This window comes from Copidosoma floridanum, unplaced genomic scaffold (genome assembly GCF_036245765.1).
Source record: "Copidosoma floridanum isolate Cflo_tuat_1 unplaced genomic scaffold, Cflo_Japanese_pri ptg000035l, whole genome shotgun sequence".
Classification (NCBI taxonomy): domain Eukaryota; kingdom Metazoa; phylum Arthropoda; class Insecta; order Hymenoptera; family Encyrtidae; genus Copidosoma; species Copidosoma floridanum.
The window spans coordinates 3,269,092-3,285,196 of NW_028321912.1; the positions used below are offsets into that span (position 1 = coordinate 3,269,092).

General features: G+C 32.8%; 1 protein-coding gene across 1 annotated transcript; it reads left to right on the forward strand.

Moving 5' to 3' along the window:
- The first annotated feature begins 4,146 nt into the window (after window positions 1-4,146).
- Window positions 4,147-6,270, forward strand: LOC149373208 (uncharacterized). Its single transcript, XM_089597700.1, has 7 exons — window positions 4,147-4,250; window positions 4,340-4,447; window positions 4,547-4,627; window positions 5,125-5,175; window positions 5,251-5,494; window positions 5,576-5,846; window positions 5,931-6,270. Exons 1-7 carry the CDS (start codon window positions 4,208-4,210, stop codon window positions 6,135-6,137), a joined length of 1,005 nt encoding a protein of 334 aa, XP_089453826.1. The 5' UTR covers window positions 4,147-4,207; the 3' UTR covers window positions 6,138-6,270.
- Window positions 6,271-16,105: the final 9,835 nt, after the last annotated feature.

Here is a 16,105-nt window from a genome sequence, read left to right on the forward strand (position 1 = left end):
AGTACACAGAACATTTTATACATATTTGCGAAACTTTTTAGCATATGTTGGAGGGTGTGGTAAATTATAAGCATGAATATTGTTACTTTGAAATACTATTTACTAAAAATTGCATGTCTTTGAATAAACCCATCAAAGATGTCAGCACATTTTTAGTTTTTAATTCAAACCTCCCATTTTTTTGTTCGTTTAACGCACTTCATAAAAAAAGGTATAAAAATTACCTGCTTGGTGTTTGATAGAGCACCACTATATTTTCCCATTTTTTTTTTTTTTCTTTTTCTATAATATATTTTATATTTACATGGATCACACAGCAACGGAAGTATCCATTTTTTTTACAGAAAACGTACTTTTTTGACTAATGGTTATAAAAAACTGTTTTGAATCAGTAAACTTAAATGTTTACAAAACTTGAACTCGTACATAAACACTTTTTTACAAGATTATAAAGTTAGGTATTATTAAGACATTAAAATCATACAGGCATGCAATATGATCGACACAACAGATTATTCAGTGAAATGTTGATTTTTTTTGTTTAAATATAATTAAATGTCAGCAAAGAATAAGCACAAAACAGTCGCCACTCGACAAGTTAATCCAGTACATCCAAGACATTTAAAATGCATCAGGTACATCCTCCAGGACATGGTCTCGAGAACAATAAGAATAAATCAAACCGTCTCGCATTAGATGCTGTGGCGCAAGAGCTCGGAAACAACGTAATGGCTCAGTAAAATACGACGGGTCATAAGCTCTCGGTATATTACGTACATACACGCCTCCATACTCCCAACGTTGACATTTATAGAATAGACCGTCGAGCCACTTCCTCGTGGGCTAATTGTATGCGATTGTTCGTATACGCACACCTTATACGCGTACAGTCGCGAGATTCAAGTACGATAATTTACGAGGGAATCAAAAGCTTGCTTTTAGATGCTGCTACCGCCGTTGCAGCAAGTCCCAACGAACAACAGCTACGATCCTTCTACCACAGTGATAATCCTATCCGATTTGTCTCTTACTTGGGCTTAAAGATGTGGTGTCTGTGATGCGATAAGCTATATACTGAATCAAGGAATGGTTACTTTATGATCTAATTTGAGCAGCGGGTGAATCTCAAAAATTAGTTGAAAGATGCAAATAAAGCCAAAGAATTCGAGAAATTCATGCAGAATTAAGAGAGAAGAAGGTGGACAATGGTACACGAGTAAACCATAGATGTTGGACTCACTCGTCGAAACGTACGAGGAGTGGGAAAATAATGAGGAATAATAAAAAAAATCTTTGAATATATAATTCAACTTAAGGAGGTTTAAGAATATCATTCAGAGAGGCGAGGAACGGGGAGTCCCCCTGGACCGCGCATCTGGGCCCCGTTTACCGCGCACCTCCTCTTGCACTCCACAAACTTGAATCTGTACGATTGTAACTGCTTATATTTTTGAAAAATGCCTGGCAAATCTTGATTTTTTTTGTCGAGCATCTTCCTTTTGTACCAAGTTATCTATGAAAACGGTTTTTTTTTTATTCCAACACATTTAGAATATACCTTAATTTCAATTAAAAGGCAAACCTAACCTTGTTCTCTCATAAGAGACCGTGTTAAACTGTCAATATTTCATAATTTTTCTCTTGAAAATTTCCCTAGTGAAAAATCTGAAAAAATTAATGTGAACTCTTAACATGCTCAAATATAACATACATTTTTTTTGGCATGTTTGTCCATTTTGAACTTTTCTCCCAAACCTGCTTAAGAAGTAGTATAGATATGGCAGATCGAAGAGTAGAGAAAAAAATAGAAAAATAGACAAAAGAGAATAAAAGGAAGCAGGCGGATAAAGGAAACGAGTAGAAGAAAATAGAGGAATTAAGACAAACAGTATAGGGAAGTTTGAAATAAAAAAGGAATTTTACCAAAAAAAATTAGAAAAATCATTTAAGATAATTGCTGGAAGCTGAAGAAAACAGTGTGGTGGACAAATTAGAGATAAGCAAGAGAAAAAGAGGGGAAAATTTATTAAGGTGTAGAGAAAAGAAAGCGTTTCAATTTAAATAAACAAAGTAGAAGTGGAAAAACTTTGTTAAAAATTAAAAATAACGAAGCAGCAGGAAGTGACGGGGTTCCAGTTGAATTTTTAAACAACTTGTACTTTCGCTCTACTTCTGCTTGCTTTTTGACTTTGGTCTTTATTAGTCAACGAACATACATGATAAGAGAAATTTATTATTCAACTGTTTGACCATGTGGTAGATAAAACGATTACTGTGTGTTTAATAGCTGCAATTCAATGTTAGTTACAAAGACATAAAATTTTGTTGTACAGAATAATTGCAGTCGAGGTGACCGGGTTTATCAGTGCAATTTTTATCTACGCTTTTGAAATATGTTCGTGCCATTATTTTATTAAGACATTCACATAAGTTTTATTAATAAAAAATTGCAATTTTAGAGCATAAATTTTGTTCACTCTTTCGATTATAGAAATATGTCCCAGAAAAATTATACGATTATTCCAATACGTTGAACAAGAAAATGACTATACATTTGTCACTCGAAAATAACGCAAAATTTTATCTTTAATAACTTGTTTAACATTTATATACGGTGCTGGTGACAGAAGTCATAAGATATGAAAATCAAAATTTTTGTAAAGTTTCAAAGCTGTGCCACCATATGTAAGAAAATTGACACAGCTATTTTTGAACTTAAGAGTCTTCTCATTTTTTCACCTATAAAAAATTGAAGATGCTTTATAATGTTTCTAAATATTATTTGATAAAAACCTTGCTTTTATGATAATCAACAAATTTAGACAAAGTAGCGTGCCACCCAAAAATAAAAATGTTCCACTTCAATGTGTAATGATAATTTGAAAGAAACATACTAGGATTTTACAATTTATGTTAACACATTGACAAATGCTATTAAATGACTCAGACTAATGGAGAAACAAAGTACATAAATGAATTATAAATACCATTTAAAAGTATTTCATGGTGAATCTCTTATTTTTTCGTATTACATAGCTTTTAATGTGTGTTACTGCTCGGTTGCTTATGTCCACCCTCGATAAAAATTGTAAAAAAATGTCTAGTTGGAACTAATAATCCTATAAGTTAATAATTTATATTGATCTTACTGCGTTGCTAATAAAGTGTTTAATCCTGCGAGTAAACATTTCTCTTTGAATCCTATAGTGTCTGGTCAGTATCAGGTTAATGGTAAAATATAAGAGAAAATTACGACAACAGGAAATATTATTAAAACAAAAAATATAATGAAATCAGACAAAGTGCAATGTAAACTGTTGGACTGATAGATATAAAGAAAAAATACATAAAGAAAAAGTATTTAAAAAAAATCAACTGATGATGAAAATATGTAGCTAATTTTTTTAAGACTGTGACGACAATGTACGTTAAAAATTTTAATTATTTATAATAAAATAACTCTTTGTTAGCATTGTATATTTAGGTTGGATATTTATGTAGAAGATCAATATATGATACGCACTTGAACGTTTTATTTTCTGAATATATTTTTGATCTAAATGTATATTTTTTCATTTTCCTTGGGTTATAACTTTCAAATATTTTATTCTGATCGAGTCTTTCGATGCAATATTATTATTTACATGCAAGCTAAAATAACTAGAGTTTTAAAAAAAATGTGGAAAAACTTTGAACAAAAAACCCAAGTTTCTTAAAGAAAATGACAAGTGTGAATCCTTCGTACCCCCAATTTATAATAATTTTATAAACTCCATGTATGAATTTTTGTAGACAATTGAAAGTTTTAGAAAATATTAATTTGTCTATCGAAATACTTGATACACTATAGTTTATCATAAATGTCACTGTTGGCCACAATGATTATCATAGTAAGGATGAAGGTACCTATTCTCTTATCCTAACACATTCATCGTACGATATTGTGAGAAATTCGAAACTTATGGAAAGTCGCTGCTAGATAAAGAAAAACCTAAACCTTAATGATTCTCGTGAAGTGGTGATGTGCACGAATGTCACACGAGAAGTCATTAAAGAAAGCGTGAATCACGTAGACACTAAATTACCTATCCACTTAAGCGTTTGAAGGGTATAAATTGCCAATGTCCATTTGCACATGAGTACATTTCCCCGTTCAGAAGCAAGAAGACTGCAAGCAACTCATCACGTTCTCTACACCATCGACAAAATGGTTCTTTTCAAGATTTTCGTGATGTTTCTGATAGTCCAAAGTTGGTTGTTGACATAATAATCGTTAACTCTACAATTACTTTTTCTCAAGTTATTTTGTGGCACTTTTCAAACCAATTGACTGTTTCAGCAATAGCCGAAGCCGGCGTTATTAGTGGAGTTGAACCAGATCAGAGCACTGTAGTCGAAGAAGCCTCTTCTAATGAGACATTACTCGAAGATTGGGTGATAGTCGAAGGTAGCTTCTTGATGATTTGATCGTAATTTTCATACCTAGATACAATTTAAAAAAAAAATTTTTAATGACACTTTTGTAATCAATTATATATTGCACTAGATGCAGACAAAGTTACGAGTACAATTGAACCACAACAAAGCACTGCAGCCGAAGACAAATCCGAAGAAGCATCGACTAATGGTAAGTACTTGTTGCTTCAAAAGTTTATTTTTTAAGTAAAATTATCGCCTTTATGATATTTAGTTTTGGACTGTTCTATAAATACATAGAGAGAAACAAACAATAACAATTACAGAGGAATTCCAGCAAAAATTTCCATTTTGCAGAGTAAGTCGAGCAAGTTGACCAAAAAATTTATTATTTTTTAACGGTAAAGATTACAGTTTGAATAGTAAAAATTATGGTTGGGACAGTAAGCCTTAAAAGGATCGGTTAATTAATTTTGCTTTCCAGCATTGTAATTTTTACTATTGGAACCATAATTATAACAGTAATAATTAAAAAAATTATAATTTACCAACTTGTATCTTGTTTATATTGTAGGATAGTAATTTTTTCTGGAATTTTTCTATAATTTATATGTTTTTTTTCTCTTAATGTATATTTTTTTGGTCAACTCCATTAACAAAGTTATTCAAGTGCTCGACTTTGATATTTCTTTTGTAATCAAATTGCAGTTGAACAAGTTGAAAGTACTGCTACTCCAAACAATGACGTCCCAGTTGAGGGTAAGCGCTTGTTATACGGCTAAAAAACTTATTTTGGATAAAAATCATTGTCTAACTCAAAAATTGATTCCGAAGGTGTCGAGTCCGTCCCAACAGTCAAACCGGATGATCAGTTTTTATTACAAGTGGCTATCGTAGAAAAAAATAGCTATTTAACTAGGTTACCTTGCAGTGCTGCCCTTATTAAGGAAAATTACGTGGTAACGAATGCCAGATGTGTGCTGGACAATGCCACTTACGTCGTCCTGGATTTTGTCAGGGGCGTGGAAAGATCCATCAACATTAGCAATATTTACATTCACGAGAAATACAACACGGGGTATGATATTCATTTCCAATTAAACATAATACATTATTTTAGATAAATCGAGACTGTTGAATTAATTCATTATTTTTGCAGAAGTGAGATAAATCGGGAGTTTGACATTGCTGTCGTGCAGTTGGCCGAAAAACTGGAACCCAACAGAGTTTTGAACGTATCGGAAATCAAAGGAAAAAGTGTGGGGAATGCGATGATTGGCTATCAATCTAAGGAAATTGGCAAAGAACTGGTACATTTTTATGTTGATTTGGACGAGTTTTGCAATGAAACTTCGTCGCAAGACAACATACATGTTCCACTACGTGAATGGCTATTTTGTGTCATGAACTATGAAATCCCATCTTTTGTGGTAAATGTCGAGAGCGAGTATAATATGTCAATTTTGCAAACATTTAGTTGGTAAAATTGATGAACAATATTTGATATTTTACAGGAAGACGGTAACATCGTTTTGGTTGAAAAAAATGGCAATGAATCCGCATTGATTGGGCTCTCTATCGATGGTAAAATCACGTTCATGAAAGTATCCTATCATTTTCAATGGATCCAAAATAAAACCAGCAGTGCCGTCGGCCTAACACCTGGTTATCTTTTGCTTACTACTGCAGTCATCAGCTGCTTGAGAAAAATGTTCAACTAAAGTTTTATCGCTTGATAATTGGAATTTCAAAAAGTGACTATTCACATAATGATTTTTAAATATTTTGGCTGGATTATAATTATGTACTTGGTTTTTTTATTGATTTCTACAAATTTACACTTTATTATGTAAATGCTCGTCATCATAAGTTTAATAATAAGGTTGATTGAATTTGAATAAATAAATATAAATATAAAACAAAATTTAATTATTTTACCAAACACAATTGCTAATCATCAAAAGTATTTTTATCTGATTTTTCAAAAAATCATGAACTCATCAAAAAACTCCAAAATTTATTGCATCAAAAATTTGATAGCTAGTAAATAATAACAGATAACCAAATAAAAAAATTATAGATATTTTTGATGTTAAGAGTATTACGAGCTGTCAGTAATTTGAAAGAATATCAATTTTGTTTATGAATTTTGTCCTTGTTTTATCTTGATATCAGCTTATTATTTGCGTTATGTTTTTCAAACGGGGGAAGAGATTAATTTTTAAAATATATTTATTCTACGACGAAACCGGTTAAGAATGTCTAATGTTACCTAATAAAACTGACAAACTTTTAAAAAAGTATTTCAAGGTTGAATCCATACTCTGAAAGTATGAAAATCTCAAGCTAGTACCACCAGTGCATATTTATATTAAAATATGGTAAGCTACTGCCGGAAAAAAAAAAAGAAATTCAGGTACAGATTAATTATCAAATTTCCTTGTACTGCACAAATATTACCTCGATCTGTCCATACCTGGGTAAAATGTGTAATCGAGAGGGATCCCTCCGGGCTGCTTAGATCGACAATCGTGGAGTTGCGAGGCCCTCCTCTGGTTGCCCGCGCGACCACACGCACACGTAAAAAGAACCACGGTAACAACCGCATGATCGCGTGTAACGCGTGCGCTCGCGACTTTTTTTGCCGATCCAACGAGCTGAGGGTACATACGTACATTTACTCGCGTCGTACGTATATATGTGCATACACCTCCGCACACTTTGCGGCACTATATATTATGCGTGTGCAACGTCTCGATGGGCAATATCTAAATCGCCGAGCGCTCTCCTCTTCTCTGCTCCTTTTACGGAACAAAGGTGTAATATTTTAGCTTGGATGTCGCGGGCTGGTTTTTGTTTTTTCTCATTCAGGCTCAGGTATTACCCGCCCGGTTCATTGGTTTAATAATGTACGATTGTGCGATATTTGGTTGATCGATCGTTTATCGGGTGATCGTTTCAACGAGAACACGTATTTTATATGCATTTTTTGTGGAATAATCGAAACATCTGAGGCGAGACACCTGACCCGAGCTTGCTGAATTTTTTGGATTTCAATTGTTTACTCATTTTTTGACTCGTCAACAAATACCGATAAACGTAAAAATGGATGATTTAGTTTTACGCATATATGCTTGGATAAGCTTTATAATGTGATACTCCCCCTGATGCTGTTAAATACTTACTTCATCATTTTTTGTTTGCAAAAGAAAGGTGAAAACATACACATTTTTTTTTTTTTTTTTTTTTCATCATCTACTTTGATGGACATTGTGGATTTTTTCACGGAATCGAACTTTCTTGATGATGAAACTTAGCAGCAGATAAAAAATTATTGAGTTATGATGCCAATTTGTTGTCTTTTGACTTTGTGATTGAAGTACATTACTCCTTAAAAAATGTTTGTCTGATGTACATTATGTACTACGTGTATTTAAGATAGTGAATAGAATATGTGTTATTAATTGGGTCTTAAGATTATGTCGGACAATTTTCGATTAATAATACTTTTTATCAACTATTCTGGATCACAGAAATATAAAAAAAAAAAAATCGTATTTTTAATTTTTAAAATTGAAACAAATTAATTATTTATAAGACAAAACTGCACATGAAACTATTAAAAAAATTTAACATATCTCTGTGAATTCTAATTCAGTTACGAAAATTCCTTTTTTTATTAGAATTATTATTTTTATTATTTTTTTACAATATTATTAATGAATATGTGAAAAAAATTTATTAAAAACACACATTAGTATTTTAAAAAATGCGAAAAAAATAAGTAAAATATTTTGAAAAAAATTTTTAGTCGTAAACTAAATAAAAATGATTGTTCTTTTATTTAAATCTTATGAAAAAATATCATTTAAAATTTTAGATACAATATTTGAAAAAACTGAAATTAATCATACATACATTATAGGTTTACGTCATTAGCAGTTTTTCATAACGCTGTCACTGAATTTTATGAAAACACATGACTCAGAAATTAAATATAATAATACCTCACTGGAAAAAAAATTAGAATCAAGAACATATTCAGTAGAATAACTTGAAGTTATTATTCTGTTGAAATAAAATTACATTATTGTACTTAAAGAAAATATGGATTTCAAACAGGTAAAAATGTCTCCTTATGTAAAAAATGTCTTATTTCAAGAGATTATTTACTATTCATTTTTTTAATACAAGAAAATTTTTTTCACTATTCCCATCAATTTTGCTTGGTTGTTTGTTTCAATTTCTACACACGTGAATAAACTATTTCAAAGAAAATATGAAAAATGTAATAAAACGCTAGAATAGAGAAACGACCTCTAAAAGCAAGCAAATCAATTAGGAGCATTATAGATAAATTTATAATCAAACACACTGTTGATATCAGAAAAAAAAAAAAACTCAATACGCTCGATTCAAAAGTAAACTTTCCACGTCATCTCCACTCATATATTTTCCGACGAGCGAAAATAAAATTCAAGCCAGCTCGAATCGCCCACGCACAATGCAACCTTTTCATTAGTAATACCACGCTTCCGCAAAAAGTTAAATTGCCGCCGAAACTTAGCAAAATCCCAAGCCAAAGGCGATCGCTGCTCTGGCCAATGACGAGCGACGAAAAAGTCAACGCAAAACCATCAATCACATCTCTAAATCGCCCACTTCCACGTGTCATACCCCTCGAAATATCACCGGTCCGCACTTGACAGACCCAAGGTGTTTTTGCACAGGTGTTCAAGTGTCCGAGCATCTATATTTGACTCCTTCACTTCCGCCCTCTCTCTCTCTCTTGGTCGGATCGGCCCCAATTATCTATACGCAAGCACGTGTCAGAGCCCCGCACGTGGATCTACCCTCGGGGCTCTCCGTCCCGTACGCGCGCTTTTTGATTTATCACGCGAGCACCAGTTATTCGAGCATATACGTATATATTTCTCTCGTCTTCTAGACTACACTGTGAGCACATGATATATACATACTACTTTGTAGAGCCGTGCTATGAAAAGTGTTTATGCGGTATACCTACGCGTGGGGGAGTGTTGTTTCCTTGTTTTTTTTTTCTCCTTTTACTTACGGAGTTATCGTGTTGACGAGTATTTATTTGTGGAATTTGGTTGTACGGAGTCTTGGGGAAGAGTTGCTGCCAGATGTCGTTGGCTTCGAAGGAATAATCGATCGGGGGGTTTTTTTTTTTTTCATGATGATTTCTATCGTTAAATCAAAGGTACTTCACAATGATATTGAAACGATTGAAGAAAAATAAAGTAATTAGTTGGTAGTTGGCACGAAACAATGTTAAAGTGAATTTTCTTGTGTTTCGTAATGCCGAAATCATTCAGTTCGATATCTGTGTCTTATACAAAAAAAAAGCCAGCGACTTTGCAGTGATGCAAAAAGGCTATACATTTTGTGCACAAGGGCTCGACATAGTTTTAAATGTTAGGGTTTAGTTTACATACGTTTACTGGCATTCGTAAAAAATACATGTAGCCAAATAAATGTTAGGGTAGAAGATCACGAGGGGTACGCCATCTGTGAGAAACAATCATTTGAATAAATGAACTTTTAGTTAGTAAATCTGTATATTATAACTGTATCGTTATCGTATTCTATTAGTCACTTCGCTAAGAAATATTTGAATTTTCAATTTTTGTTATACACTTTCGTTTCATGATTCAATTTTCTCTGTATTTGTTAATATCCCAACAAGATGGTTTTGAAATTGAAATATAATATTTTCGAAATATTAACCTATGACATATTAGTTTTATGAAGAAAATTGTAATTTTTATATTGCACAAAATTCAAAACAGTGATAAACATACCTTCCCGTAAGATGCCATGTATAACACAAAAAAAAAATAAAAAAAAATAAAACACGGAATTTGGATTAAAAGATCTCTTATATAAGATAAAAATCGTCTTATTTTTGTAGGGCATGTATTATCACTTAAGTTTAAGCATATTACATTTTTAATTGGATATGTAACTTTTTTTTTTTATAACTCATCTACCTTAAAATTTCTGTACCTACTTCTGATTGCCAAACAATAAAATACATAATTCATGCGCTTGTCGATTGACACACTCGTGTGATGTACCAAAAAGCCCATACCATGCGAAAACGACCAATTTAACGCTCTTGTTACATAATATACCCTTGTGTATGAACATTTTTGACTAAATAAATAGTTCATTAAATTTTTTTTTTCAATTGTATTGACTACGTGATCCACGCTAAAGGTAATATACTTTCTTTTTTTTTTTTTTTTTTTTAATTTCCATGCTACACGTACAATCATAAAATTCTCACTCTTTATTCATAAAATGGCTGAGTACTCCTGTGATACCCAACCGCACAAGTCGAAAAAGCCGTAAAATGATGTTTTAGGACTGAGGAAAAAAGAAAAACCTACACTCGAGTGATGCGGCCTCCCCAAAAAAAGCTTTCCATATATGCTTGGAAACTAGTGAAGAAAAGCTCAGAGTGCAAATCCGCGTAGGATCTCTAGTTCGGTGCGCACTTCCCCGTAAAGGTACTCCGAAAAAGAACAAGAAAAAAAAAACTGGACAATCGACTTTACGCGAGCCTTAGGGGCACACGCCACACGCGCTAGCTGCATGTATTAAATTTCAGAGCTGGCGAGGAGATGTTCTTCTCTCTCTCTCTCTCTCTCTCTCTCTCTCTCTCTCTCTCTCTCACTATTCGACTTCCTCGATCCTTTAGTTTGCTTTTTCATCTATTTTCTCGGGGGATACGAGAATGTAGGGATTTTTTTTTTTCTATTTTCTCTGTGAATACCAGAACGTTGTACAGTTTGGCTAGTTATTTTATTGCGGGTGTGCATTGAAGATTTTATGGGTCTACGTCGATCGCAATCATTGGTACCTATTTATTAGTAGTAGAGAAGAAAAAGTTCACAGCGTCTTTGAGCTAAAACAAAAATTTGTTGCGCACCTATTATCAGATTGAGGAAAATGTGGAAAAAAAAACTTTACCTGTACTTTTGTTGTAAATAAATTTTCAAAAATTTCAGGTTAACTAATCGTAAGAGAAATTCATAATCTATGTTCTCTGGATGTATTTAATTCAGTCAAAAACTAAACTTCTGCCCTATTCCTTACAAAAGAAGATAAATTCAGGTATGTTCGGAAAAATTTATTTTGAGTGGATTTTGTCCTTGATTAAAGGAAAAAAAACGCTTCGTAACAGTAAAATAGGTGAAGTATTCCATAACTTTATTAATTTGTTTTAATTCTTCAAGAAATAATATATATTTAAATATTTATTTATAGATGCTTCGTTAAAAATTATGGTATATCGAGACAAAGGTGATCGTTTTAATCGCATATTTATGATTATTTTTTCAAAATTTTTATTGTTTATTTGATGTGCATGGAAATAACATTAAAACATACAAACAAAAAACTTCTTTTCCTGAATTGAGGACTCGCAATCACAGAAGAGATTTGTTAGTTTTATACGTGCAGCGGTTTGAGGTTATAAATGTTACTTACATTTACGATGTGACATCTCAAGTAATATAAGCCATCCGAGTTTATCTAACTACTATTTAGGCAATTAAATATAATGAAAAAAAATCAGGACACGTTTCAAATCATATCATAATTTTTTCACTCATGTTAATATTTTTTTCCATTTAGTTTATCGTTATAAAATAATTTTCTGTTAATTATTATTTCATAAAAAATATTTCATTCTCAAGAGAATTTTTTTGTTGTAACCACTTCATCGTTACTTATAAATGCTACATTTTATCAGTATTCCGATTTACCTTACACAATTTTTTTTTTCCTGGTATACCTGAATTTACTTAAGACGTCAGAATTTTTTAATACAATAAATGGCATTAGAATACATCGTAGTATTACTATGATATCGGCCCTTGGACCTATGGCTAGGGAGTACAGAGGCTTTCATCACGATATATTATACAATTATACGATTCAAAAAGCCGGTGTAACATTAAGTCAACCTAACCTCTTTACCATGTAAGGTCGATGTCCCCTCGTTCACTTAAGGAGGTTTGGAAGAAAAGTTGAAAATGGAGAAATGTGCCAAAAAAAATGTATGTTATATTTGAACACATTAGGAGTGCACATGAATTTTTTCAGATTTTTCACCAGGGGAAATTTTCGAGAAAAAAATCATGAAATATTGACAGTTTAACTCGGTCTCTTATGAGAGAAAAAGGTTAAGTTTGCCTTTTAATTGAAATTAAGGTATATTCTAAATGTGTTGGAATAAAAAAAAAACGTTTCATAGATAACTTGGTATGAAAGGAAGATGCTCGACAAAAAAAATCAAGATTTGCCAGGCATTTTTCAAAAATATAATCAATTACAGTCGTACAGTTTCAAGTTTGTACAATGCAAGAGGAAGTGCGCGGTAAAGGGTAAAGGGGGCCCAGCTGCGCGGTCCAGGGGGATTCCCCGTTCCTCGCCTCTCTGAATGAAACTCCCAAACCTCCTATAAACAGATGAAATATCACAATAGTCGGTCACTTGTTCTTTTATGGGCCTTTGTTATATTTTTAATTGGGTGTACACGTTAATTTTTATTAAAAAAGTAATTGTTTAGTTTCTGAATGAATACTCGATTTATATATGTTTTGAAAGTTTATATTGAAAAAATCCACCAAGTGACCGGTTGTTGGGAGATATAACCGAGTACTGGCGGGGTGGCGGGACATCGTATTTACTTCTTGCAAAACTAACCATTTTTGTGACTTTTTAATTCTTGTAACATCATAAAAACCTTATGATGTGTTAATATTCTCAGAAACCCACTTATTTTGGAAATTCATTTGAGTATTTGATCCATATAGATTATTTCAGTAGAGCAGGGGTTTTATCGTAGTATGTGATATAACTAAAGTTCTACCAGATAATATAGAATGCATATCCTTCATTGTATATTCTCTGATTCTGTAGCATCAACCTAACCTATTAAATTTGTTTCAACACCAATAATGTCTCAAGACTACGACACTGAAATGTTCGATATTTGGAATCTCACGATTACATCTACAGTTTCAGGATCCCAAGATCTTCATCGCGATGTGCAATTATTAAAAATTCAATGTAATGGTGTATTAATGAAGTCTTGAAATCATACGTCTTGGTAAATAGAATTTACAAAAAAAAAAAGAAGAAAAAATAAGTTTCAAAAACGTAGTATAAAAATCAAACATGTGAGTACGAATAAAATAATTATCAGATTGTTAGGAATATCATGAATATTTGAGCAAAAGTAAAAATCGAAAACGAAATTCTAGGCATCAAGCCACATTATTCGAAGGAATACAAACACTTGCATGCAGAGATTGTAAAAAAACCACACTAGTATACCTACGCCATGCAGCGACAACAACAACAACAGCATCCCAAAATTCCAAGACAAGACTTCCTGGATACATACCTCATAATATACACATACAAGCCGTATAGTGGGAAAATAAGAATTACTCGCCGAACAAGCGGCGGATAACGGGCGCCCCTTCTCCGAATAAGAATATGAAAATCGCGCGTGCACGCATGTAGTTTATAGTTGGGCTGGTGTAGCTAATACGAAGGTACATAAAGTATAGCTGAAACAGTAACGGAGAGAGAAGTGCAAGGTGCAACAGCAGCAACAGGACTATTATATGCATCGACCCCTCGTGACCTTGGTATCACGACCAGCTTATGGATAACTTTTTTCTTGCCATTGCATATTTTATCATTGCGGATTTTATAGGTTTTTCTATCCCCTTCGGCCGTAAAACAATATTCTCGCCACCTCTTTCCCATATCACTTTGTTTGTGGAACACCAAGGGACAAAATCAAGGTTTTGAGTAAAAATCATTTATATTACCTACAATTGTATTCAGATGCATTAAGATGGTGAAAAAAAAAATTTCATTATGTAGAGACGCTATCATAAATTCATTTAACTTGTGACATGTTCACTTTCGTCGAGTATCAGGGAATTCAAAGTAATTAAAATGTTTTATCGACCGTACGTTTTTTTTTGCTTTTTTTGCGTACAGTGGGGCGTGCCATGGCACACTACTGACAATAATTTATGCGCATACGGGCAGCGGGGCGAAAGAAAAAGTATTTAATTGTCAGCTGTATTTTTTTCTTTGAGATCCCTTTGCATTTCTCACGCCAAAACTGTTAGCATTATTTTACTGCAAAGTGCGGCAATGTCGTGTTGGATACAAATCAAACTTCTTCTGCAAAAATACGAAAAAGCAATTTTAGCCGATGCAATGGAGCATATAAATCAAAATTTAAAATTTGTTTAAATGACAACGAGTGAGTTGTGACTTAAGGTAGTTGTATTTAGTTGGCAGCAAAACCATCAGTCCCAGTACTTACGTACCGGGCCACTAACGCCATTTACGATCTATACGAATTACGGTTAATATTATCCTAAACCAGGCATAAATTAATTTATCAACTGATCTATAGTTTTATTTAAAATAATTTTTTTACTTTAACTTAAAAAAAAAAAAAAAAAAAAAACTGAAAACAGAGGCCAAGTACTAGGTCATTTTAGTGTGCATAACCTCACTTTTTGCGTGGACTTAGTTAATGGATACTACATTGTAACATTAATTACGACAGACTATACATCCATTGGTCCTACAATTTCAGAAATTGGTAAAACTTCACACCCTCTCGACATTTAATGCTCACTTTTTAGTGAATCAGTATACAAAGCAACAAAAGACTCAATCTTCTTATCATGTCTTAAAATTTTTTAGGTTATGATATTTAATTGAATTAGTTATAAAACTTACATAAAAAAAATTTGCATAAATAGTGGCATTATAAAGGAATGAAAAATATCAATGGTACTTCGTATTCTTTGGTATACTACAAATTTGTAGGTTAGATAAATCCGTACACACCAGAGAAGTAAAAAGCGCTTATGAATACATAAAATTAATCCATTGATTACAATATATTGATTGGCAAGTAACTAATTGAGCAATTTGCTGAGACTCTTACATCTATTAAATAATACTTACATTCAAATCGAACATTAAAAATAACCTAAAATACTTATGGCTATTTTAGTGTATTGCGATATTATAGATTGAACAAAACTATACACAGATTTGAGAAAGAACAAAAAGTATACGTATTGAAAAATCTGTTTTTACCTGGCTCATGGCAACATGTGTAGAATAAAAAAAAAACTACCTACCACAGCGAGATATAAAACACAGCCTCTTCCTTACATTCTTTGCCACAGCAAAGCATCGAGCCTCTGCACACCTTTTACCACAGCTCCTCGTACAGGAAGTTCCGAAAAGTTCAAAGGTTTCGAAAAATCTATCCGGCGGTGTGTTTCGCGGTAAGCTCCTGCGGTTTACATACAATACACTAAGCTGATGTTCGTTGTTCTTTAATTCACCCACTCCCTGCTCACGCGCACACGTGTATGTATCTTTGCATCGAGGCCGCAGCTTCGTTCTGCCTCTCTGCAGCATATTTGTTGTTGCTTGTGCCAACAAAGTATTATTGGTGTACCTGCAAGACACACAAGGAAACGGGACTCGCGGAAATTTCATATGGGCACGTGAAAAAATCTTATTCGCGTACGAGGGAAAATCTAAATTTTTTTCCAGAGAACAATGCGTTGCCGTTAAGAGGTTATTTGCTATCGCAAGT

What these genes read in the sequence shown, in the direction of transcription:
- LOC149373208 (XM_089597700.1), top strand. Translation starts at nt 4,208, where the DNA reads ATGGTTCTTTTCAAGATTTTCGTGATGTTTCTGATAGTCCAAA. An exon ending in CGAAGAAGCATCGACTAATG is followed by an intron (nt 4,628 to 5,124) that starts GTAAGTACTTGT and finishes ATCAAATTGCAG; the next exon opens with TTGAACAAGTTGAAAGTACT. An exon ending in ATGAAATCCCATCTTTTGTG is followed by an intron (nt 5,847 to 5,930) that starts GTAAATGTCGAG and finishes GATATTTTACAG; the next exon opens with GAAGACGGTAACATCGTTTT.